We start from the raw sequence: 24,993 nt of genomic DNA on the forward strand, positions 1-24,993 counted from the left end.
AGGTGTTTTGTATAAACGCTTTTTGCCCCTTAACAAAATGTAAACTAATGTTCCCTTGTGATCCTGGCTTCCGCTTATAGGTGTCGTTTAACCTGAAGTCTAATTGTATACATTTTGGTATACATAGTGACGTAAGTACCGCCCAGACTTTAGTCTCCTTCCATAGACATTGTCTTTTAAATTCGAGATTACAGAGCGATGTCGAGATTCTTATTAAACGCCCACGCAAAGTCAAACTCTCGACTTCCGTCTTCATTCCATAGACTTCCTTCAGTTCTTTAAATAAAAGAATAAAAAAAAAGTTATTTGCATACCACTATGGAGAATGGGAAAGGAACAGGTTTTTAGTGAAATGTTAAAAAACACTGCAAGTGATCGGATACTGGCCAGCGGAGACCCCCTGATCTTTACGTAAACGAAAACTTACACCGGAAACAGCAGCTAGGGAAAACTCGTTCAGTGCGGTTATCTCTCTACCCACTCAGGCTCTACAGTGTGTGTGTGTGTGTGTGTGTGTGTGTGTGTGTGTGTGTGTGTGTGTGTGTGTGTGTGTGTGTACACGAGGCTTAACGGAACGTAGCTACGTTATCACGCGATTAAGGTACCCCCGGGTGCTTTCTAATCCCAACTACACTACACAGAACCATTAGGTCTATTGTTACATAGGACTAAGATAGGTAAGAGTAGACCAATTTGATCTGTGTAGTTAAAAAATAACATCATAAATGGATGGCTGAGCTGACCCTAAATATATCTGATTGATGCTATTAGTAAGTCTCACATGAATCTTATTAGGTCGTGTGAAGTCTTAATCACATGTCTGAGTGTGCTAGTTATTTAGCCATTACCTAATATTTTCCCAGAAAGTAGGTGTGTAGAATTTTGGTATGCCCATTTTGGAAGGTAAGAAGGGATTGTTGAGCCAACTCTTCTTTATGGCAGTGAAGTGGAAATGCTGAATGCAAATGAAAGAAAAAATGTTGAAACTCTTTGAGATGATTTGTTTGCTTTTAGGCCAAGTAATTAGAAAAACAGAAATGGTGAAAATGTGGAGATATGTAGAAGTAGCAATGAAGTTAGCATAGGCAAAAGGATGGATCAGTATTTTGAGATGGTTTGGTCATGTGGATAGAACGTAGGATGATAGGTTGTTGAAAAGAGTGTATAAATCAGGAGTGTCTAGAAGGAGGGAGCAACTAATATTATGACAGTTTCTGAGTTTCTGCACATGGTCATTAGGAGTTTAATAGTATGAATTCTAAAGTGACTGTGTTATTTTTCTAGAAACCATCGTCTGTTAGATAAATTATATATATATATATATATATATATATATATATATATATATATATATATATATATATATATATATATATATATATATATATACATATATATAATCTTGAGCAAAAGCTTATAATGATTCATACTCGTTGTCACAGTATACTTGAGAGCAAACTTGGCCACGAGACATCCCGTTATCTCTCGATAATAATGTTGCTTATCTGCCTGTTGATTCCTTATCTACATTACGAATGAGAATTATTCACACTTGTAAGAATTGGTCTCAAACCGGTAATATTTCCATAAATCAGTGTAGGGAATACGCACGTATGTACGTACGTACGTATGTATGTATGTATGTGTGTATATAAGAAACTGGATGATAATCTGTGATCCGCACCTGCCTACAAGCACTGCATATATAATGACGTACAGTACATATATTATGCATTTACTTACTGTAATTATCAGGTAGATAGAAGGCTTCTTATTGAATTCCGAAGAGTGAAATACATAGGTGTTCCATTGATTCACAATAATGATGGGTTATCCATTGAAGTTTACTGTGCTTATCTGACTACAGCTGTCTCGTTATAAAAACGACTGAAATCTATCTGCACTTGCCATTTTTTAGCGTTGAATTTTGTTGCATAGGTTGTTGACGTGGGGAATATTATTCGTATGAAATGGAAAGACTTAGAAATTTATATATTTAAATCTATATTTATAAAGAAGTTTTAGCCTATAATTTCACCAATAAGTTCAATTCAAAAGCCTATATGTAAAGCAGTTAAATTTATTTTTGAGTCATTTCATTCTTTTCAGTGTTACACACAGCGACGAAGCCAGAGTCATTCCGTTAGGACGTAGCATTTACGTTATGCATATGTTTCCTTGTCATTGATACCAGTCCCAGACTGGAAATAATCCTATGCATTTTTTACCTTTTTGATGTCATATGTCATTTACGTAGCCTTAAATGTCTTGTATGTGTTGGCTTTTATGTTTAAAACTGTTTGAAGACGAAAATTTGAGTAGATACCGAGAGAGTTACGAACAAAATCCGGCGATGACATTAGAGGGTAGATTATTATTATGGGTTCTGGCAACACCGTTACCCATCATGCTCCGGTTAGACGTGTCAGCGATAACACTGGAGTGCCAGATCAACAACACACAACCTTTCCGCCGCTCTAGAAACCCCCAAATTCTTACCCTGACGAGGTCTAATGTCTCTAGAAAGCTCGTAGAGATTTGCCTGTACCTATCCGACGGCGAGTGAGGAGATATCACCATGCTAGGGAGAATTACACTGCTGCTGTTATGTGGGGCCCTGACGATCGACGCATTTTACCTGCCCGGATTGGCCCCTGTCAATTATTGTGCCAAAGGGACAGATACCGAAGCGAAATGCCAGGTGAGTCACCCGACCCCCTTCTTATTTGGTGCATGGAGGTGTTAATTAGTAAGTTTTGACGCAGGCAGTCATTACCTGGCTGCCCTGTCGTCTCAGGTTGGTTTTGGTTCGGGCCACCGTAACCCTCTTCAGGGTGGGTTTGGCTACGCTAGGCGACTCGGCCCTACCCCCGTAGGATGTTTTCCTCCTTCCATAATATCCTGAAAATCATAGACTCCTACAGTGCCTTCATCCTGTAGGCTAGTCCTAGGCTTGGCCATGGTACTCCTCAACTTAGTATCTGTGTGATTTTAATGTAGCTTAACCTATACTAGGCCAGGTTGTGCTACCCCAAGGTGTAGTCTGTCTAGGCAGTTAGGGTTAACGGAATGACCAGACCTGCCCTCTGCCCATCCACAGGTAACTTGATACGGCTGTTTCGCTGAAACCGTCATCCCACAGAGGTAGATCTTGGGCTAAGTCTAGGCAGCGCCACTTTTATGTTAAACCAAGAGACGGCTTGCTACAATCCTGGCTAACCGAAACGTCGTTAGTCTTGTGTAACGACCTGAAAATCCCTACAGTGTGCTTTTTCACAATAAATCCACTTAAACTGCCACACTTTGCTTTGCAGGGAAATCGAGATGGCCTAGCCTAGCCTAATGTCTAAAGTACGGGCCTCTGTTTGGTTTTAGCCTTGGCATAATATTGCACTTGACTCATAATTTCCAATTGCATGAATTAATTCATTGATATCACCAAGAGTCCAGGTATAACCATTTTTGCCACTTTTTTCCTTATGGAGTTGCTTCGAAGGGCAATTGAATAATTAGGTATGCAGGCCTAGTAAGTGATAAATTATGAAGTCTGATCATTTTTAATTCTATTGTTGATGTTTTGGAGATGTTTTTGAAGGACTGGTACATGCCGTGCAATTATAGAGCAATGGCACTACTCACTGCAATGTGACTTAAGTTTTGGCAGTAACAGATAGTGAGAGTGGACAGGTTGGATAGTGATTACATTGCCTAACAAGTAATACAAAAATCTATGGCTAACTTATCTTATATTTAATGTTCATGTAAGAAATACTGAATTTCATCAAGTAATTAATTGTTTAAAAAAGAAGTTGAGGCTTGGTCCTATATTATAAAACTTTAGACAGTGGAATCACCATCATTTTTCTCTCGACCCACTCTGTTCGTTTGTTATTCTTTCTCTCTCTCGCACTTATCGTTTGTTATTCTTTCTCTCTCTTGCACTTATCGTTTGTTATTCTTTCTCTCTCTCGCACTTATCGTTTGTTTTTCCTCTCCCTTTCATCATCATTCGTATGTTGTTCCCTCTCGTGCCCCTGCCCTTGCATTCTTCTGCACATCCCATGTCAGTGGGCGAGTACATCCCACAGTGCTTCCGTGACTGCCTGTCAATGAATGATAATTTTTGTTGCTAGATGAGTTGAAAGAGAGAATAGGTAAGGTTATGAGGTATTCCTGTATTTAGCTCTCATGGTTGTCACTCAGGGTCAGGTTACCTTAGGTTTGTTGGGTTCAGGATGGATACAGTAAACTAGGTTAAGATATATCCATGTTAAGCTCACCTCATCTTACTTACAAATTACTTTGGTAATTGGTCACATAAACTATTGAATTTTCTGACTGTTGTCATTTATGCAATTATGGAACCCCCTAGAATTGATATAATGTAGTTATATTGGATAGGTCAAGCTCCATGAAACCCCAAATATAATTCAGGAGGAAGTCATTTACTGTTACTAAGGTTGCAACCGGGAAAAAAACAAGCTTTTTTTATTTTTTTAGGAAAAAACCGTTTTATTCGTGAAAAAAAAAACAGCCAAAAAAAAGTTGGTAATTCTAAGGCGGCTGTCCGCGGTGAGCTAGCCTATGACAATTGACATTTTCCTATGTTATTTTACCTGCTGAGCAAGAATTTAAAATAATATTTTGTCGGTCGGCTGTAACTAAAATGTAATTGACCCTTGAAAACTGCACGTCTGTACCAGTGGGCAGAGAGAACAGCCAGTGGGTCGCACACAGCTCAAGGTTAAATTACAGTTTAGCAGCAGCCGACCGGCAAAATATTACCTTAAAATCTTGTAAAGCAAGTAAAGTAACATAGAAAAACGTCAGTTGCCATAGTCTAGCTCCACTGCGCACTATTCGAAGCTTTTGGAAATGGGAAACAAAACATTACCATTTCGCTTTCAACTTGGGTGGCCTCTATAGGTCGCCATAGCAGAACGGCGCTGCGCACCTTATCTGCGTTTTTAAAGTTTACTGCAAGCTCGTATGTTCTGGCAAGAGGTAATTACTTTAAATTCTTGTTCAGCAAGTAAAATAACATAGGAAAACGTCAATTGCCCGTCTCTCGCAGTTCTCGCTAAGTGCAGAAAACCAGCAACTGGTGAATCAAAAGCCAGCGCATGCGTGTTAAGGCTTAGAATCAGTAGTACTAGTAATGAATGAAAAGTGCCTTTGGAATGGCTCCCACTATCCATTTAGTCGCCCTTCTTTTTATGCTTGATTTTCGTGTTCCAAATGACATATATAACAGTGAATACAACAGTAAGGTACCGAAACCTTTTCCCAAGTTATTTACCCCACCAAAAAAACCCAAAATCCCAACAGGTTTCCCTTACTGTTAATTATTCTCGAAAGGGTTTTACCACACCAGTTCAAAGATAATTCACAGGTTAATTACAGCTGAGCAACAAAATATTACTTGAAATTCTTGTTCAGCAGGTAAAGTTCTATAGAAAAACGTCACCTGCCACATCTAGCTCACCACGGACAGACGGCTTAGAGCTACCAAAAAGTCAACTTTTTTTTTTTTTTTTTTTTTTTTTTTTTTTTTTTAAGTACAAAACTTGGCTAAATGAGCTTATGTTATGCCTTTAGCTTGGGATATCATCAGAATTTCAATATTTCACATTAGAACATTGAAATTTTCAATTATCAAACAAGTTTAACTTATTTTTCAGTCATATCTTGAAATCATGAGGTACTGGAGTTAATTGTTTCAGTTTCCAATGCTTTAAACAGGAAGAGCGGTATGAAAACTATGATTGGCAACAGTTCCTTAAAAGTATGTATGATACAAGACACAGTAAACCCCCATATTTGTGGTCTCAATATTTGCGGACTCACGTATTCGTGGATTTCTCTGTGGAACGTAGCTACCCATTATTCATGGAAAATTCACCCGTTCGCAGTATTTTTCACTTAAATATTCCCTAATTATTGTATTTTCACATCATTTTCATGACTAGATGCACTTTTTGTGATAAAACTATTAAAATACTCAGGTATAAGCATTTTTAAAGGTATTTTTTCTGTTTATCAAAATAGGCAGTTCTAAGTGTTTATAGAGGAGGTTTTAAGTATTCGCGGATTTTAGCTATTCACTTGGAGTTGCAGTATGCATCCCCCGCAAATACTGTATGCGTGTTCAGTATCAAACATGTTCAGCTGAAACTTGTATCATACTCGTAAGCTCTGTTCCAGAACCAGAGTAAATGTGCATAGCATGGCAGTGGGCAGTTGTGCTTGGAGAGTGGGTGGAAGGTTACTGTGCTCATCATAAGAGGTAATATATGATATTGTGAAGGTGTGAGTCATAAATAACAACAGAAGTCTCTAGTATCTGTAAGTAAGGTCTTCAAAAATGGAGAAATTGGATGCAAGGAAAAAGCATGAAATAAAAAAAACTTTTTCACAACCCTAACTGTTACCTAACCTAACTTACTCTTTTGCCTGAGCTAGACATCCTAGCATAACCCTGGGGATAGACCAGCACCACCATTTACAGTAATGTAGATCTGTGTCTCTAAATAGGCATTCATCCCGAGAACAGTATGGGATGAGGTCTGTAAAACTTGAGTAGAGCTTCAGTGATGGTGGGCTGTGTAGTGTAGTAGTCCATGGAGCCAATCCTCTTGGGTAGGTGAGGGACACTTGTCAGGTTTTAAGTAATAGGCCAGTCTAAGGTGTAGTTTTTGATAAGTACATATTTAAGCATTTGATGTTTTTTTAAATCGACCGTGTGAAGTAGGTCAAGTCTATGTTGGTTTGTCAACATTGGCCCCATTTTACTTACCTCTGCTGACATTAGCAGAGGATGTGCTATGCATGCAAGCTTTTATCAGGTTCATTGAAATAGACTGAGTAATGACTTATTAGTGAGTTTGCTTTTATGTGGGTGTAAACTTGCCGTGATAAGAGGTAAAGAAAGGTAGTGCAAGACAGTTTTGAATGTCGACACCACCCTACTTACAAACGAGTTACGTTCTGGGTGGCCGTATGTATGTTGAATTGTTTGTTGTAACTTACAGGTGGCAAAGGGTAGCACTCTGAACACAATTTTAACTAGCAATCCTGTTTGTAAGTAGGGTGGTGTCTGCATTGAAATTTGAAAATTGTAAATATTCATTGCTTTGAGGTTTCTGTAGCATCAGAGCATTTATAATGCGTTATCTGTAGACTACCATACTTCTACACAACACCTGTGTACATAACAGGTGCTGTATTACTTTTTTTTTTTATTTCTGATGGAAATCAAAATCTATCTAGATCAGTATTAACCAGAAAATGCTGAAAATACAGTACAACCATATGTTTTTGTAACAAAATCATCCCAGAGAAAATAGGAAAATGCATTGTTACATGAGAATTGGTCACATGTATAACAGGTTTCCAATGGCTGATTATCTTCAGCCACTCGCAGCTGCTTCTTGGTTCCCTTAAGAAGGCTCTTGCTAATCAAGCTTCATAGGGGATGCAACAGTGCAGCTGCTCTCGTAGTGCAAGAATAGAGAGATTGTAAGTTTGTAGCTCACAGATTTGCTTGAATTTTCATCTGTTCAGTTTGACAAATCTTTGTACAACGTAAAATGTGAATCCACGGTTAGGGTTACTGTTATTGCTGTGTACAGTATGTGAAGAAGGGTTCTGTTTTCAGCATCAGGGCCAGTGAATGCGTAATTAATTTAGCTGTATTTTTTCTAAAATGGTCTGGTATGTGGTTATTCTTACAAATTCTTTCTTCTTTTTCAGTCTGAGATTCCCTTATATGTAAATCGTCTGAATTCAGAGGAGTCTGTGATACCATATGAGTATGACCAGTAAGTATGTTTCAAAATCTGTCAGTGTCATACATTGTCTTCAGATACATGATCTGTTTGTAGAAATGCAATTGTATTTGTAATAGTTACAAATATTGTATGGTGAAGATAGAAATGATTGTGAAAGCTTAAGAGTAGATATATTGTGGAATGTAATGTTTGGTGTCGATGTCGTGGCGTGGGTAATTATTTTAAGTCACATGGTATCACTGTACAGTACAAGCTGATTGCGGTGGTAACACCTGCTCTGGAGTTTACCGACATAAAGTCCACACGCCTACATTTCGTTTGTGGATTTTGTTTTCAAACTAGGAGACAGATCTTTGCCCTGAAAAGTCGGTCTGTGTATTCATTTGCCAATCATGTTGTGTTAGGTTGAAAAATGATTAATTTTCATGTAGAAAATGTTTCATGAAGTTGATAAATCCAAACTAGCTGCTATAATAAAATGCCTGTTTGTTGTTTGTACAGAATATCCCTAAACTAGCATAGGAATTCCCTGCCTCTGGCACAGCTTACAGATGTACGTTCAAAGGTGTATGGATTTTAAAATGTTATTTAAAATTAGTCATTTTAACAAGGATCGCCAAAAAAATCAAGTCAAGTGATTTTGTGAGTGTTTTCACAGTTTTTGGGAAAAAATATTTTTGACCCATTATGGCATTTCAAACCTTTCTTTGTCTAAATTTTACGGATTTTACTAATACTGTATTTACAGAGACTACATAGGCAGGAATCTTAATTTACCAGAAATGCCTTTTGGCATACAAAAATTGTCATTACAACCCATACCCATGCATTTTCTTAACTGTACTATTGACGTCTCAGGAATGACATCAGTTTTCATACTAATTAAAAAGCTTGACTCAAGGCTTCGTTCTTTTTTTTTGTGCGCAGTGTATTTTTTAATTGCAATTTGTGCTGCAATTAGCACTTAATAATCACCAATGTATTTGTCATTACTTGTTCTCTTTTATAGTTTCCAGAGGTACAATCACTCAAAAAAGTTTTGCAACATACTTCAAAACTTTTCGGACAACAGCTTATAATAGCGACATCTGGCGCTATCTGGCGCTATTTGGCAACTCAGTTGTAAGGGCATGAAACAACTGAACACTAGTGGTGGGTCCGAGAAATTACCTGCAGTTTCCCTTAAGCAGGGCTTTTTCTGATACTGCTTACTGTTGTCATATTTTACTTACTTAAAGGATGTTACTATAATACTTCTGAGGTCATCGCTGTTCTTAGGTTTTAATATTTTCATCTCCAACTGCCGTCACTATCGTTGTTTTATCTCCTTCATATGTGTGAACTTTGTAGACATAGGCCTACGACTGTTACAAGTTGAACTGTTAGTCTTATTAACATCAACAAATACGACTTTTGTAAAGATTTGCTTCACATTATTATTAATTAAATTTTTGGATGACTAATCCTATGTATATTGTGAACTAGTGAAACTTAATATAAAATATACTGAACTGGACTAACAGATTTCACGTCTATTTTTGTAATACATAGAATATAATCGCACGTACACACACACACACACATATGTACATACATACATACACACACACACACACACACACATATATATATATAATGCCGTTATCATGTGTAATTTCTCATTTCTTTCATTGCTACTTAGGCCTATCATTTTGATGCCTCTTATGAAGTTAACTGAATATATAACGCCTATTTTTGTATTTCTTATTATCTAAGTTTCTAAAGAATTAAAATTAGCTAGAAGTTCAACATTAATTTAGTTAATGCTAAATGCCAGCAGTGAAGAAGACTATCGTGCTCATCAGTGGAGAATGTCTCCTCCTCATCGCAAAATATGACTCGTACAGAAATCATCGGCCACTGGATTATATTATAATGCAAACCCTAGCCTCTATTCTTTGTGTTTCGCTGATATGAAGTGTTTCTTGGCAGGAGTATGATGAAATAATATCTTGGTCTCATGTAGCCTGTTACGGATGGTTTGAGCAGCAACTTGAAGGGAGAGCGTAATGTTCTCTCTTTATAGCAACATCGGTAGTCAGGGGGGAGTTAGGCGGAGCTACTTCAGTGATCATCCGATGATGATACTTAACAGTAGTGCAACAGTGAGGTTGTCCTCCAGTTTTTACAATGAATTTATCATGTTTCCTCGTTCTCTCTGTTGTTGTATCCCTCTATACATGGTTGTTTTATTTATGCTAAGCAGCCGAGCAATATCTACGATAGAAACATTAGTCTTATGCAAGCTAATGATTGTGGTCCGGCTTAGTGACGAGACAGTTTAAACTTTTCCTGCCCGAATGTGGAGTCACACGATAACACACGACGTTATGAGATTTTTTCTTTTTTGTTTTTGACAACGATAATGGTTGAATTCTCTTTCTTTATATATATATAATTTCATTGATGGTTATTCAATATTATTTTATTAGTCAGTAAGCTTTTATCTGGATTCGAAATATAATTTCTTCTTTGACTCTTTTGCCCAATCATCTGAAGTGAAATTTTTCAAAATGTTTCGTCATATTTCGTAATATGAATTTTTCACTCACCATTCTTTTTTATATTGTTAACCGTATGATTAATAACCAAAATCGAATAAGAAAATTACATTTCCTTGTAAATATCAAAAGAACAAATTACTGTTAGGTGAACGAAAACTTCTGGAACATGTTGCAAAACATTTTTGAGTGACCGTACATACAGTATATTGCAGAAGTAACGAATTAGTTAGCATTTTCTCATGTCAATTTTTGTGTTCACTTTCACAATTACTTGCTACTTATTTTTTCAATCATAAATAACCATTTTACACTAGTGATCTCATAGTCTGGTGCATTGTAATGACCTGTTATTTGATATTTCAGCTTTGATTTCTGCAAAGACAATGGTAATGACGAAACTGTTGTTGAGAACCTCGGTCAGGTAGTCTTTGGCGAACGAATCCACCCATCGCCCTACAAGGTATGATCTCGTATTCAAGGAATCCATATGCTTTAGTTTTATAGCTGTTTATGTTTTCTGTAGTAAGCTATTTTCCAAATATGTTTTTCGCTTCAGATGAAAACAGGACAACTCTCAGTGCCACATTCTCTTAATTGCTTAGTTTAAGATGCATACCCCTTTACAGGGTTATATACTCGCACAGAGGATTCTTTAGAAGGATTTTGGCTCACACATCTACGTCCTTTCATCTTGTTTGGTTCTTTCCCTCATGCATGCCGAATAATATTGGGACATATTGTTTTAGCACGGCCGTTTCACCAGCATCGGTGCTGTAGGTTTCACCATGCTTTCTACCAAAGTATCTGAATTTCAAGTTGAGTGGTCAGCTTACTTTTTTCAGTTCTTACTCTGCAACCAAGTCTAATGAAAATAAAGTTCTTGTTTGCTAACCTTCTAACCGCTGCTGATGATTTTACCTTTTGGAATTACTTGTGCTTTTTTGTGATCATAATTCTTTGCAAATGTGTGCTTTTTTGTGATCATAATTCTTTGCACACATTTCTTTTGTTTAAACCCAGCAGTTCTCCCTTTCTCAGTCTTTTGTTTTTCTCACTCCCTGAAGTCTTACTCATTTTAGGGTATACTGTAGTATGTAATTTGCAAGGGGATATGCATTAACATATATGGAAGTCGCCTTCGTGTAGACATGGGTTTTGACCATCGAAGAACTGTTTTGTGACTGGAATGATAAAGTATTTGTTCCCTTGTAACATTGTTTATCATAATTTTCCTATGTACATCTTTCTCATAAACTCCCTTGCCGATATACGATGAATGTGAGGTAGTGTTGTGTGCACCTCTTTAGGAAAGTGTTTGTCTCTCCTTCCCTATATAGCAGGACATTATTGAGAAATTCTGCCAGGTTATAAAACAGAATTAACCATTTCATTCTCACCCACATTATTGCCATATGTGGATATAGACACTCGTCGTCATTCTATAGAATCATTTGTTATGACGCCTGCCAGGTAGATTTAGAGGCTCTTTTGAACATGTTCTCTTCATATGTAAACAAGTTTTAAAACTGTAAGCCTACCTTGGAGTCCTTTAGCCTAAGGGTCCTACTTTTGATTACATAGTTTTGTTAATATTGGTATAGGGGAAGCATTGCATTGTGCATTTAACTAATTGCCCCGGTTTTTGGCCTGTATGTATATTTTTCATGTGTGATTAAAGTCCAAGTAATTTTCAGAACCTGAACTGTTGTGTTTAATATTTCTAGGTTGAGTTCTTGAAGCCAGAGAAGTGTAAGGTGGTTTGCACCAAAGAATATGATCCCAAAGCAAAAGAACAGGCATCTCTTCTGGCAGAGTTGAAGAGGGCCATGAATCTCAACTACTATCACCATTGGATAGTGGGTATGTGCATGTTCATTCTTTCGCAACCACACACTGGATAGTGTTTTGAAAATCTGCTCTTGTAAAGAGCAAGTTGTACACAGTATTTCCTTATTGTATACTTCATGTACGATGGTGACGGCTAAGTGGGGATATGTTGCAAGCTGCTTGCAAGGATTGCTGAGCTGCATAAATGCCTGAAGGTTATGGATTTTAGCTTGAAATATTACCAATTTATTTGCAAGCATGGTGCTGTGCACAAACTGATAACACTATTGTTGAACTTTTTTAGTATTTTTGCCAATGTTTGAGGAAAGGAGAACTTAACGGCAGTATGAAAGTCTCATAATTATAATGAAAAAGTAATGACTCCTTTAGGCATTGGAATGTATGTACAGTGTAGATTGCTTGCTTCAATACCCAAGAATCATTTGTAACCTCAGAGAAGTATAATGCTCCTTCTTAAACTGGAATGAACTCTTAAATATGAGTGCATATAGAAAACATGGAAAAAAATTAACACTGGGGAACATTACCAAAAAATATATTTCAGCGTTTTTTTTTTACCAATGCCAGAGAAGCAAGTTTTGCATTCTAGTGAAAGCGTACAAGTTAAAATGTTCTCTCAACTTTCCTGCAGTTGTAGGTTACTTACAATTCATTGTAACTAATACCCCAAGAATCCTTTTGTACAGCAAAGTAAGTATTTACTGTAAATGCTGAAATATGCTGTCCCTACTTATGAGGACAAAGCAGCCAGAGGTTCATTTCCCATAAGCAGGACAAATAGGTCCACGAATAGAATGAGTGGTTAGCATTACTGGATCCCCATTATCATCACTAAAAGGGGATGGTTTCAATAAATTATGATAGTTGCAAATTCAAGATGCACAGGGCACGCTGTTGATTGTACTGAAGGCATTTTACATTGTCCTTTCATTCCCAGCTGCAATGCTTTCTGCTTTTTACTTTCACTTATGGCCCCAACTAGAATTTGATTCATTTGCAGTAATTTAGACGAACTTCAGGTCAGCCTGGTGAGAGTCAAGATTTCAGTCTTGGAGTTTTGGTTACATTACTTTATATTTTTTTCAATTGACCCCAGGTGCTTGTGGCTTCTCGAAGGTGTGAAAGAAAGCCATATTGTGAAAATGGCTTATATTTTCTATTGATTTTTTTGTGCTTTGTTTTGCCAGTCAGAAAAAACTTTGATGCATCCTATGACAGTGTTAATTTGTTTTTTAAAATCTGTGTCAGTGAACATAGTCTTTGGAGTGCCTGATGTAGCAAATCAAACAGATTTTGAGTATATTAGACTTTGCTAAGCAGCTTTGCATTTTCAGATAATATGCCTGTCACTTGGTGTTACATAGTCGAAGGTGGAAGCGTGTTCTGTGCAACCGGCTTTCCAGTGGGTTGCTATGTTGACTCGGCAAGACGACCCAAGGATGCTTGTGTTATGGATGTAAGCATTTTTCTTCTTATCCTCTTTGAGTTTTCCTTGGAATATTTTGCATGCTTATTTATTTGTAAGACTGATCAGTTCATGACAGTTAAATGTGCAGCACTAAATCGTTTCAGAGTAAGAACATTGAGAAATGCATAACCAGTTGTTGTGATATAGTGCTGAATGTCTGCCATGTGAGGAAAAGAATGACACAACTTGTTCAAGCCTGTGAAGTAAAATATTCTTTGTATATTTATCCTTTTGTGATTAATGTATCGCCCTCCACAGAAACGATACACTGATGCAGAAACTTACTACTTATTTAACCACGTTGATTTGAACATCACATATCACAGTGGAGAGTCTGAAGACTGGGGAAGTGCACTCCATGGGTCTGGTGGACGCATTCTTTGTGAGTACTGGTTATATAGTTGAACAGTGTACATTACTTCAGAATCAGTGTCATAGTCAGAATCTACTACTGTGTTGTAAATTATGCAAAATGAAAAATTACCTTGGATCCCACATGTAAAGTTGAGCAATTCTTGCGTCGTAGTTAAACTACGAGAACTATAAACAGATAATTCTCAGAAGACAGTGTTTATTATTCATATGTTTGTTTCTGAGTGGCATAATTTTATTAATTGATTCACTGTTAACAATTTTGGTTGGAATTGATTGCAACATATTCTGAGGGGTATTTTATGCAGTGTATTGTGCGCAACATTTACTGTTACTGTATCCCTTTTTTTTATGACTAGTTTTGTTTTAGTTTACTCTTTTGTTGCTGTACCTTTCAAGAGTTATTTCATGTTCTCTAAGCTAAAATTCTAAAAAGAATTAACTCTACTGTGGCTGAAGGCACTATGACTTTTATTTTTCACATTTCAGCTGTGCGCGTAACACCACGTAGCATCAAGCACAAAGAATATGCACCAGCAGGAGAAGCTTGTGATACCCCAGAAGTTATGGCTATTCCAGATGGTGCAAAGGACAAAATTAGGATTACATACACCTACTCAGTTATATTTACTGTAAGAGACCATCATTCTCTCCCTCTCTTTCTCTCGCATATCTTTTGTTTTAGTATTCATGGCTGTATATTGCAAGGGAGACTCAGAATTTACACAGGGTGCTCCAAAAAGCTTGAAAAGGCACCTCTTTATAGCATGTAATTTTAAAATTAGAATTTATTGATATGATTGTGTCTTGCTAACCCCCTCTCTGTTGTGGAATAAATATCGATAAAGTCTAACATTGCTTATTTTTACCGCCTTCACAGAAGAGCACTGGAAACAACCGTTGGTCGTCACGTTGGGATTACATTCTAGATTCCATGCCACACACTAATATCCAGTGGTTCAGCATCCTGAATTCTCTGGTGATCGTATTATTCCTGTCTGGCATGGTGGCAATGATCATGCTGAGAACGTTGCACAAAGATATTGCTCGCTATAATCAGGCAAGTCTTAGAGATGCTTTTTGCATAGATGATGTAGAAGTGGTTTGCATAAATTGTACTTTAGTTTAAGTAGTTAACAATGTAGTAGAAGTGGTTTGCTTAAATTGTACTTTAGTTTAAGTAGTTAACAATGTACTGTTCTTGTCATCAAATGTTGCTTTAGAATTTAGCATTTCAAAATGTAGCCAGTTATTTTTATATGCAGTTCAAGTTTTTAGAAATCCAAAACAAATTATCCCAGTGTTCTTTGTTATGTTTTGGATGAGTCCACAACAACCACCATTACATTTTATACTCAAGCCCTTGACTCGTATACTTGCTGCATCAAATATTTGCTCAGAATGAACATCAACTTTTAAAGCATCCGGATAACATTTAATACTTGATTGTTCAGATGAGGTATGTTGTTAATATCTCTTATAATACTTCCTTGCTATGCAATGGCAATTTAGTCTAACTTGTGACAGATACTATTTATAGCAGTAATTAAGTGTAATGCCCTTTTGTCAGTAATATTGTTTCCCCTGATTACTTACTTTGCCCATTAATCCAGATTGAAGCTGGGGAAGATGCCCAAGAAGAATACGGTTGGAAGCTGGTGCATGGAGATGTATTCAGACCACCTCGTCGTGGAATGCTTCTTTCTGTGCTGGTTGGCTCAGGCGTTCAAGTCCTCATCATGACACTTGTCACACTGTGTATGTATACTGAAAGTACTCATGATAGCTGTAGGAAGGAGAAATGATTAATACTTGCCACTGGTTACTGGCAAAGTGGATGTTGAAATTATGTCATTAAAAGGAATTAGTTTCATCTGTTATAATATTGTCGTTGCTCACAACCTTTTTCTGGAATATCATGCCATGTATTGTAGAATGACAACTGTGTCTCATCCAGTTGTAAATAAGAATGATTCACTAAAACTGCCCCTGGTGTTTCATGTATTTGGCATTAGACTCCTTAAAACAAAGCCATCTGATAGTTACAGAAATTGTGCCTCATTCAGAGAACAGTGCATTGAGTCTGCTGTATAACCTTTAAACCCAGAGTATGCTTAAAAATGGTAAATAGCAAATAAAACTAAAAGAATAACTTTCCATATGATTGATATTCACAGGAAAGTTGCAAAACTGTTAACAAAAGGCTAGTTTTTTTATATTGATACTCAGTTGACCCTTTTAATGGCTTATATTTTAAAGTTCCCTTATTTAAACATTCTGTTCTAAGTCACCTCCCTTCACAGTATTTGTCAAATGTCTTTCTTGGTGGGTTAATCCATATGGATTAAGAAATAGTAACCTGATGTCTTTTTCATGATTATTTTTCTGACTTGGAGTTCTCACCTCACACATTATATTTATTTGAATGGGTTTAACAGAGCTGAAAATTACTAATATTAAAAATAAACTCTTCAGGTCGACTCCCTCAGAGATGAGTAATTGATCTTAGTGGACTGGATACATAGCTTATTACAATCAATAATAGTTCTCTGCAGATAAGCCAGGGTTTTCTAAAAATGAAATTTGATATCTTAAGACATTGGCAGTTTATTAAGTTTTGAATTGCGTGACCTGGTTAGACCATAATCATTATCATGTCATCATACTGTAGGTTCCAAGATTATTATTTAAATTCCAGTGTTTGCCTGTCTCGGATTTTTGTCACCTGCAAATCGTGGAGCTCTTATGACCTGTGCAATGGTGCTGTACGTTTGCCTTGGCTTCCCCGCTGGCTATGTAGCAGCTCGTTTATACAAAAGCTTTGGGGGAGAAAAATGGAAATCAAACGTCATTCTTACATCAATGCTTTGTCCAGGGTAAGTTTACATGAGTGATGATGGCTTCCTTTGTCGGTAGGCTAGTAATGTACTATGTTTCATCATAATTGATTAGGATTGTGGCATTATATTCAGTCCTCACTGATTTGATATTTTAAAGTCACACTAGCACACTTACTTTTAGATCCATAATGGATTTTTTTTCTTTCCAGAATTGTCTTTGCACTGTTCTTTGTGATGAACCTAATTTTGTGGTACAAGGGCTCCAGCGCTGCTGTGCCATTCACCACTTTGCTTGCCCTTTTGGCTCTATGGTTCTTGGTGTCAGTGCCACTCACGTTTGTCGGTTCTTTCTTCGGTTACAGAAAACGGGTAAGCGTAGATTTTAAGATAGATATTGTCTCCATAAATGGCTTTATAAACTTTCTTTATAGACATACATCTTTTATACTGTTTTTTGTATGTCAACAGAGTGTTTTGAGTTATAAAATGCAATCTTTACTTTATTTGCAGTTAATGCCTTCTTGCCAGTGATTGAATTTTTCCATTGTTTTAATGAAAGATACTTAGTACAGTAACTGTAATCCTTTTCTATGGCACTATTTTAAACTTTTATTGCGTAGCCATCTGTAATAAGGCATACATAACCTAATGTATATATGAATTTACTTTAACAGTGCTTAGAAAACCCAGTTCGTACCAACCAAATTCCCAGGCAAATTCCAGAGCAAAGCGTTTATACTCAGCCCCTACCTGGCATCATCATGGGAGGTGTGCTGCCATTTGGATGCATTTTCATTCAACTCTTCTTCATTCTAAATTCCATCTGGTCTTCACAAACCTACTACATGTTTGGCTTCTTGTTTTTGGTGTTCCTCATTTTAGTCATCACTTGCTCAGAAACCACAGTTTTGCTGTGCTATTTCCACTTGTGTGCCGAGGTAAGACGTATTTTGTTGCAGAAGTTACTGTTTCGTGTCAAATACTGGAATACTGTGTGTGCTCTTGTTTGATCATTGAAATAATTGAAATTGTAAGATATTAATCACACGAATTTCAAATTTGTCTTAATCTAATGGCTGCTTGTATATTTTGATGATGGTTTCGTTTTCTCTTCAATGCATCCCACAGGATTATCACTGGTGGTGGCGTAGCTTCTTGACATCAGGATTTACAGCTTTCTACTTATTTGTTTATTGTGTCCATTATTTCGAAACAAAATTAAATATAGAAGGTGTTATATCAACTATGCTGTATTTCGGTTATACTGCAATCATGGTCTTCCTTTTCTTCCTTCTTACAGGTAAGTCTTCAAGTTTGTAAGATGTTTTGTTTACTGATCATTTTATTTCATGCACTCCCATTAGTACAGATTTCGTAGTTGGTCTATACAGCTCAATAGCAAGTTGTTTTCATCTTAAGTTTGTACCTAACATTTGTATTAAAAATTTGATGATTTCCTGAGGCCATCAGCTGCTCATTTTCAGTAATCCAACCCAGCTGGCCAAGTCCTTTAACTTTAGCTTCTTTTGTCTCATGTCTTTTAAGAATTGTTAAATTGTATTTTATAAAGTAACCCCTGGGTGAACAATTTGGTATGTAAATATTATTCCTAAATATTGAGATATTTCTTTTGTGATGGGCAATAGCTATCATCCTAATATTAGCAGTTAGCTTAAGGTGTAGTACTGAAACTGTTCATGAACCTTTTCCATGTAGTGTAAACGGAAGATCAGAGTTCTTTTGTTTTACTGTATTCTTCAGGTCTGTTTGTAAGTGTGATTTTTTTTGCTCTTTCCAGGAACTATTGGATTTGTGGCATGTTTCTGGTTTGTTCGTAAAATATACAGCGTTGTTAAAGTTGATTAAGCTCCAACAGATGCTTTTATTCCAGTTGCTAAAATGAAGTTATTTTATAGGTAAGTGTCATGTACCAAGTATGTATTCTCAGATGTGGTAGTATTTTTTATAAGGAGTCTAAGCATAACCTTATGAATTATGAGTTGCTGATGGGAATGTTGTGTACTTGAAACCAATGAAAATATGCACCCGTGCACTGTCCTGGATAATGCGTTTATATTGAAGGACCTCTTATTATCATCTTAAAAACTATGAACTTGGAATCTTTAAGTGCCACAGAAATGCATTTCTGTGCTCAGCTGTGAAATAGTTCTAAGTTCCTTTCATTCTTGTTAGTCAGGTAAAAGCTCATTTGTTAGTACATTGATATTTAATTGTTCATAAACGATCACATGCATAGGGCCCTTTTGGGATGTGGTCGAAGATTGTACAGGAATTCCTTTTGTAATCTAATTCTTTCAAGAATTTGCTAACACATTCTATGAGAAAAAGAAGGGTCACCAGATATTTTGTCATATGTTTATCGGTGCTCTGGTGTTTGATATGGTGACACACTGTAAATAGGTTTGAAGATATCAGCACCATTTGCTTTTTCTGTTGAACTAACTAAATGTGTTTGTTATTCTTTCAGAGAGGTATATATGCAGTAAGTACTATCGGCAACTACTGACAGGGCATTACGTTAAAGCATTAGGTTCTGGAGAAACAGAGTACTCGGTGAAAATAATGAAAATTGGTCCTCTACAGCTTGAAGTAATAGTGGTAAAGGTTATATATATATATTATATATCAGACAGGCCATTTTGTGTATAAATAGAAATGTTTTGATAAAGCTTGTCCATAATGCTATGTAAGCTGTGTGATATTTTTCTCAAGCTTCTCTACATTTGTAGAATTCTCTTGGATTATGTTTGTAAGAGAACCAAAAAAGTATTCATTGGGAGCGGAGTGCCTCTCATATCACTTGCGACTACATAGTGGCAGTTATGTTTCCTGTGGTAAAGGACAAGGCAGACTGTGGTATGGAGAGTAACTGCATTCATTCTCAGAGGTGCTACAGCTGGTGGAAGTGTGGAGTTCATATGTTGTATTTAATACCATGAAGAAATCTTTGGGATGTCTTGTATTAGACACAATGTTATGAATCAAAGTACTGTAGGTCTAGGCTGTCTTATCTAAATATTACTGTTTTCATACCTGTAATTTTTTTCTTCATTCTTAGGGAAGTTACTTCAGAGTAACAGCCGTTTCTTGTTTGTATACAGGAATTTTACAGTGAAATAGTTCAGTCCTCAAGAATCAGCAGGAAAATTACTGTGAAGTGATAGGTAATTTCCCTTTCATAAGCTAGGTGATTACTGTTTTGATACCATGACAGTCATTTTCTTCCTAACTAGAAGAAAGTTACCGTCGAGATAAACGGTAAATCCGTACATCAGCAGACTTATTTTTTTCACCTTATGGTTTATAATGACCGTAATTTTCTCTTATTACCTTGTTATGTATATAACATAAAATGATGATTTATGGCTTAGCTGTATTAGCTATTCCTGCCTTGTATGTTTGCGCACATGTGTGGATGTTATACATACTGTATTTATATATATTACTAAGGTTAATGCATGACTTTGTGTGTTTGGGAGCAAGTCCGTGATTGTTTGGCAACACTAGTTGATTGTATATATATTTTTTTGATCTTTTATGTTTTCATAGCACCATCATGTGCACAAGTGTTTTGAGGAGTGACTCTTGAAGTTGAATGTGTTATGTCATTTTATTTATTGCTTACTTTAAGGCAAGACGAGAAAAAAGCAGTGCTGCCTGAAATTGGCATTCCATTGTACAAATTTTTGTTCAATTAAGTTACCCTGACTTGAATCAAATGGAGTAAGATGAAACTTTCATCGTCACCCACTATTAAGGATATCATTTGCCAGAACTGCTTTTTCATTCCTTATTTGCCTAACAAAGTCCATTGTGTACTTTATATTTGTTTTACTATTTACATCAAGGCTTTTAGTCCTTTCTGCTTCTTGGTCAGTTCGGTATTAGTTGGAAGGTTATAATAAGTACTAATACAGTGAAGCCACTTTATATGATAGAAATGAAAGTCCAATGGTTTTGAAATTAAATAAATTTTTATAAAACTGTAATTTTTTCATTGAATTGTTGTATACCTGTTGTGTAGATGCAATATCAGCATCATGCAGCGTTTTGTTTGTAATTCCCTTCCATTGTGAAGAGTTGCTCTCAGACAGAACTTTTCAGGATTAAAGAGTGCAGAAATGGTGTCTATACATCTGTTTGCCAGCAAGGAAAACCTAGCAAGACTCTCCTAAATCTCCATGTGAGTATACAAATTTTGAAAGTCATACTAAACATTTCATTTGTCATTAAACATCTGAGTACTTTGGCAATTAAAATCTTTGAAGAAATAAATTTGAAGATGCCAAAAAAGACTGAGACCTTGAAAGGTTGAGTAAAATTTACTAATAATCCTTTCATCTCCTCAATTGACGATGCAGGTGTACAGGTTGCAGTAGCACACTCCGCGCAGCTGTCAACCAGACACAGTCCAGGGATGGGTGTATGACAGACAAGTTCAGTCACTAGGGTCGGTGTTATCAACAATTGGTCTTGACACCTTGATGTTCCAGACGATTGTTCGATCTAGGAAGACGGTCAGGGTAGCCCTTCAGTCTCGACACACTGAAGCTGTTACTGTTCGGATGTCTTTCCGGACCGTGGCCGTAACATCTCTTCTCGTCCAATCAGTGAAATTAGCAGCAATTGGGTCTGGTCAGTACTTGGATAGGTGACCTCCTGAGAACACCAGGTGCTGTTGGCATCTAGGAGACATCTTTCGCATCCATGTTTAGCAATGTTGGGGCTAGTCAGAACTTGAATAGGTGACCTCCTGGGAACTCCAGATGCTGTTGGCATCTAGGAGACGTCTTTTGCATCCATGATTCAAGTCTTGGGCATACGACTTTCCGTCGTTCAGCCTTATTCGCCGGGCGATCAACAGTGTGTGAGCATTCCGTTTCTGAGGACACTAAAAGCTACCAAGTGCCTGAAGGCCTTTCACATTACCACTTCAGGATTTCACCACCAAACTAGGTGCCGACAAGTTGTTATTAGTTCTGGCTCGACCAAGAAGTGGTGTCCAAGAGCTCCATTTCTTTTGACTTTATGTAATGATCAAACGGACATACTCCACAGCTGACATGGTGGGCAACAATACATTTCAATTGAGATTTCGAAAGGTCAGGGACATTGGTCTGCCCCTAGCATTCAGGAAGAACTTTTCGGACAGGTACCAGGACGGGAATGCGGTCATGACAGGCCACATTCGCCTCCTTTTTGCCTTTGGAACGTTGCCTATAGATCCTTGGACTTTTTGCCTAGGTTCTTTGGTGGCTGCTCAGAAGTCATGTAGCTCACCCAACTCTTGAAGACGTGATATCTCGCATAAGGTGTACAGCCGCAGAAGAGGGGTGTGTGTGGGACTGGCCTCCTACCGTCTCTTTTATACCCTTCTAAGGGGCAATTAACAAGTTGTCATGTGCTGGACGGGCATGCATGCAGGTGCTTTAGATGGCTGAGTATCCTGTCTATAATCTAGCTCTTTTTGGATTAGTAGATGCAACTCCTACCCTCCCTCTAGCAAAGGGAGAGAGGGACTGACAATGAACAGACCCATTGGTTATCTTCAGCTTTATTGTCCCCGACAGTTTGGTTTCATCCAAGCGTATCTTCCAATCAGTGACATTACATTCCACTTATTTGAAAGGCCCAGAAGTCTGGCAGTTGAACATCACTCACGTTCAGAAGATCAGAGGCATTAGTCTTCTTCCTTATGTTCTTACATGACCAAGAAAAGCCCACAGGTGAGGCAAACTACCAGTCATTCTGAGATTTGCTCAGAATCCTCCCACCAAGAAGTAAGTCTCCCCTATGTAAAGACCAAGGGTTGTATACATGTAGGAACAAATGACAAGTTGGGCCAAAAGGTAAAGTGAATGCGTACCAACTGGATGGCAGCGATTCCTCCCCTACCATTGGTAGCCAACTACCAATATCCACCTTGTTTTTAGTTAAATGGCTGGCTCCAGCTTGCACTGAAAGTAAATCCCCTATGTAAAGACGTCAGGTTTGTATGTTAGAAAAAATACAAATTACTTGGAAATTTGCCAGATTTGATCATCAGAAAACTCCGCAAACCAAATGTCCCTGAATAACTTTATACACTATATTACTCAGTGTGGAAGAGTTCTTCAAACTTGATGTGAGAAATTTCAACAGACGTAGATAAATGCCAGCAGTTAAAGTACGTCCATGACCTGTAGAGTAGGGCTATATATTGTAAAGAAAATTGTGCTTGTTTATTTTTGTAAATAGAAGTAAGAGTACCAATTCCCAAACCCCCTTTTTTGCGGGTAGAGCCATGAGGTCCACTCTAAGCATTACTTTAGGCTCTTTGCAGAGTCCCTTCATCCCGTAGGGGGTAGAGCCATTTGTGCACCTCACTCATTGCACTGTACTCCTTTTACTGTGCCTCTATTCATATTCTTTCTTCCTTCTTTCTTTCCACCCTCTCCTAACAGTTGTCATTGTGCAACTGCAAGGTTTTCCTCCTGTTACACTGTATCAATTTCATTTTATTTGGTTAAAGATCTTATAGGTCCCAGTTCTTGGCCTTGGACTCAGATTTATGTTTCATTCCATTCCTAAACCAAAGCCGTAATGGCTGTTTGATCTCCTGTAGAGAAAATATTCTTGGTACAATATTTCAACCCCAAGGTAGTCTTTTTGTCGCAACTTCAATGAGTATGAAGATCAGGTTGTCAATTGTGCTCCAGATTTTGTCAGTCTTTTGATTAACACTGTCTGATTTGAGAGTATTCACAGGCTATAAGTACACTAATTAGAACCAGTGTTTGTTTTTTGCATGTTTTTGTTTTCATGTATATACAGTATTTGTAAACTGGTTACTGCAGTTTGTTATTTCTCATCCATTTTATTTCAGCACATTGTCATTTTCTTCTGCAGACACTTGGTTTGCGAGTTGGGTTTTATGTTTCTCTTTGAACATAAGTTCATTTTGAGTACCAGCTGCGGTAAAGGTTCTTATGGTCAAGTGGTTCCAGCCTCGCCACACCAACGAGTCCTGGGTTCAACCCTAGTCAGGGGGAAGCAGTTTTAGGCCTGTTTCAAACACTCTACAGTCCTACGATGTACACCAACCTTCGTCTTGAGTATTAGTGAGTATTCTTTGAATGAAAGCTGGTTACAATCTTTGAGGTACATTAACAAAATAATTACTGGTGTACTGTATGTGGTGGGTTAAATGGAGCTCCAGGTTGAACCTTCACTTTTTGCCATTGGTAATACAGTACTATTTTCTGTTTCACTTACAGAATTCATGTGTACTGATGAATATGTCTGTGCATGAGTCCACAGTGGGTAAGGGTAAGCCTGAGTGTTCGTAAATGTTGTGCGAGTGCATTGGTATGTAATAGATTTGTACTTGACCTGTATAATCTAACTGATGCAATTTCAGTCATATTTGATTTCCAAATGTCAATCAGCCATGCCATTATTTGATTTTCCTTTTTCTAGTCTTTTGATACATTCCAGAGTTGAGATATTGTTGCACAATATTGCAATCAATTCTTTAGGCTACAAGCTTGTACAGAACAATATCTGTAGCTGAGAAGAAGCAAAGCAGGAAATGTATGAAATAATATCATGTACACTTAGTGACAAACCTACAGAAAATTCGTAGTTAGTAAAAATAAACAAGCTGACACGTGCTGACATAGACTAAAAACTTTAGATTAAAAGAGGGAAGTTTGCTTGCCTATTTATGACAAGAATGCCATGTAGAAGGCCAATGGCACACCCCATGATGTGGAAATAAAAGTAATATGGGGACCCCTGGCCCTATGCAATTATATATGGTACCTGAAATAACAATGGAACAGCAATATAAAGGAAGGCACAGATACTACAGTTAGGCACTCCATAGGGGGATATTGCCATCAGTGCATCTCACGCGGTGTATGAAGGCATTATTTAAGGTTCTTTGCAGCGTCCCTTATCCCCCTAACTGCAACCCCTCTCATTCCTTTAACTGTACCTCCATTAATATTCTCTCTTCCATCTTGCTATCCGCCCTCTCCTAACAATTGATTCATAAAGCAACTGCCAGGTTTTCCTCCTGCTACACCTTTCAAGCCCTTCTACTCTCAATTCCCGTTTCAGCACTGAAT

At 37.3% G+C, this 24,993-nt stretch overlaps 1 protein-coding gene across 1 annotated transcript; it reads left to right on the plus strand.

Moving 5' to 3' along the window:
* Positions 1 to 2,394: 2,394 nt before the first annotated feature.
* Positions 2,395 to 20,866, plus strand: TM9SF2 (transmembrane 9 superfamily protein member 2). Its single transcript, XM_067120596.1, has 15 exons — positions 2,395 to 2,701; positions 7,753 to 7,820; positions 10,697 to 10,793; positions 12,058 to 12,193; positions 13,516 to 13,637; positions 13,908 to 14,031; positions 14,511 to 14,653; positions 14,902 to 15,081; positions 15,635 to 15,779; positions 16,720 to 16,897; positions 17,071 to 17,230; positions 17,536 to 17,799; positions 17,990 to 18,161; positions 18,660 to 18,777; positions 19,350 to 20,866. The coding sequence occupies exons 1-14, from the start codon at positions 2,579 to 2,581 to the stop codon at positions 18,725 to 18,727; spliced, it is 1,980 nt and encodes a 659-aa protein (XP_066976697.1). The 5' UTR covers positions 2,395 to 2,578; the 3' UTR covers positions 18,728 to 18,777; positions 19,350 to 20,866.
* The last annotated feature ends 4,127 nt before the right edge of the window (positions 20,867 to 24,993 follow it).

The sequence above is a fragment of the Macrobrachium rosenbergii genome, chromosome 18 (assembly GCF_040412425.1).
Source record: "Macrobrachium rosenbergii isolate ZJJX-2024 chromosome 18, ASM4041242v1, whole genome shotgun sequence".
NCBI lineage: Eukaryota > Metazoa > Arthropoda > Malacostraca > Decapoda > Palaemonidae > Macrobrachium > Macrobrachium rosenbergii.

Bases quoted from the DNA above. Each gene is read 5' to 3' on its own strand.
- TM9SF2 (XM_067120596.1), top strand. From the start codon at position 2,579: ATGCTAGGGAGAATTACACTGCTGCTGTTATGTGGGGCCCTGACGATC. The intron at 7,821-10,696 runs GTAAGTATGTTT...TTGATATTTCAG, and splicing joins ATACCATATGAGTATGACCA to CTTTGATTTCTGCAAAGACA. The intron at 17,800-17,989 runs GTAAGACGTATT...TGCATCCCACAG, and splicing joins ATTTCCACTTGTGTGCCGAG to GATTATCACTGGTGGTGGCG.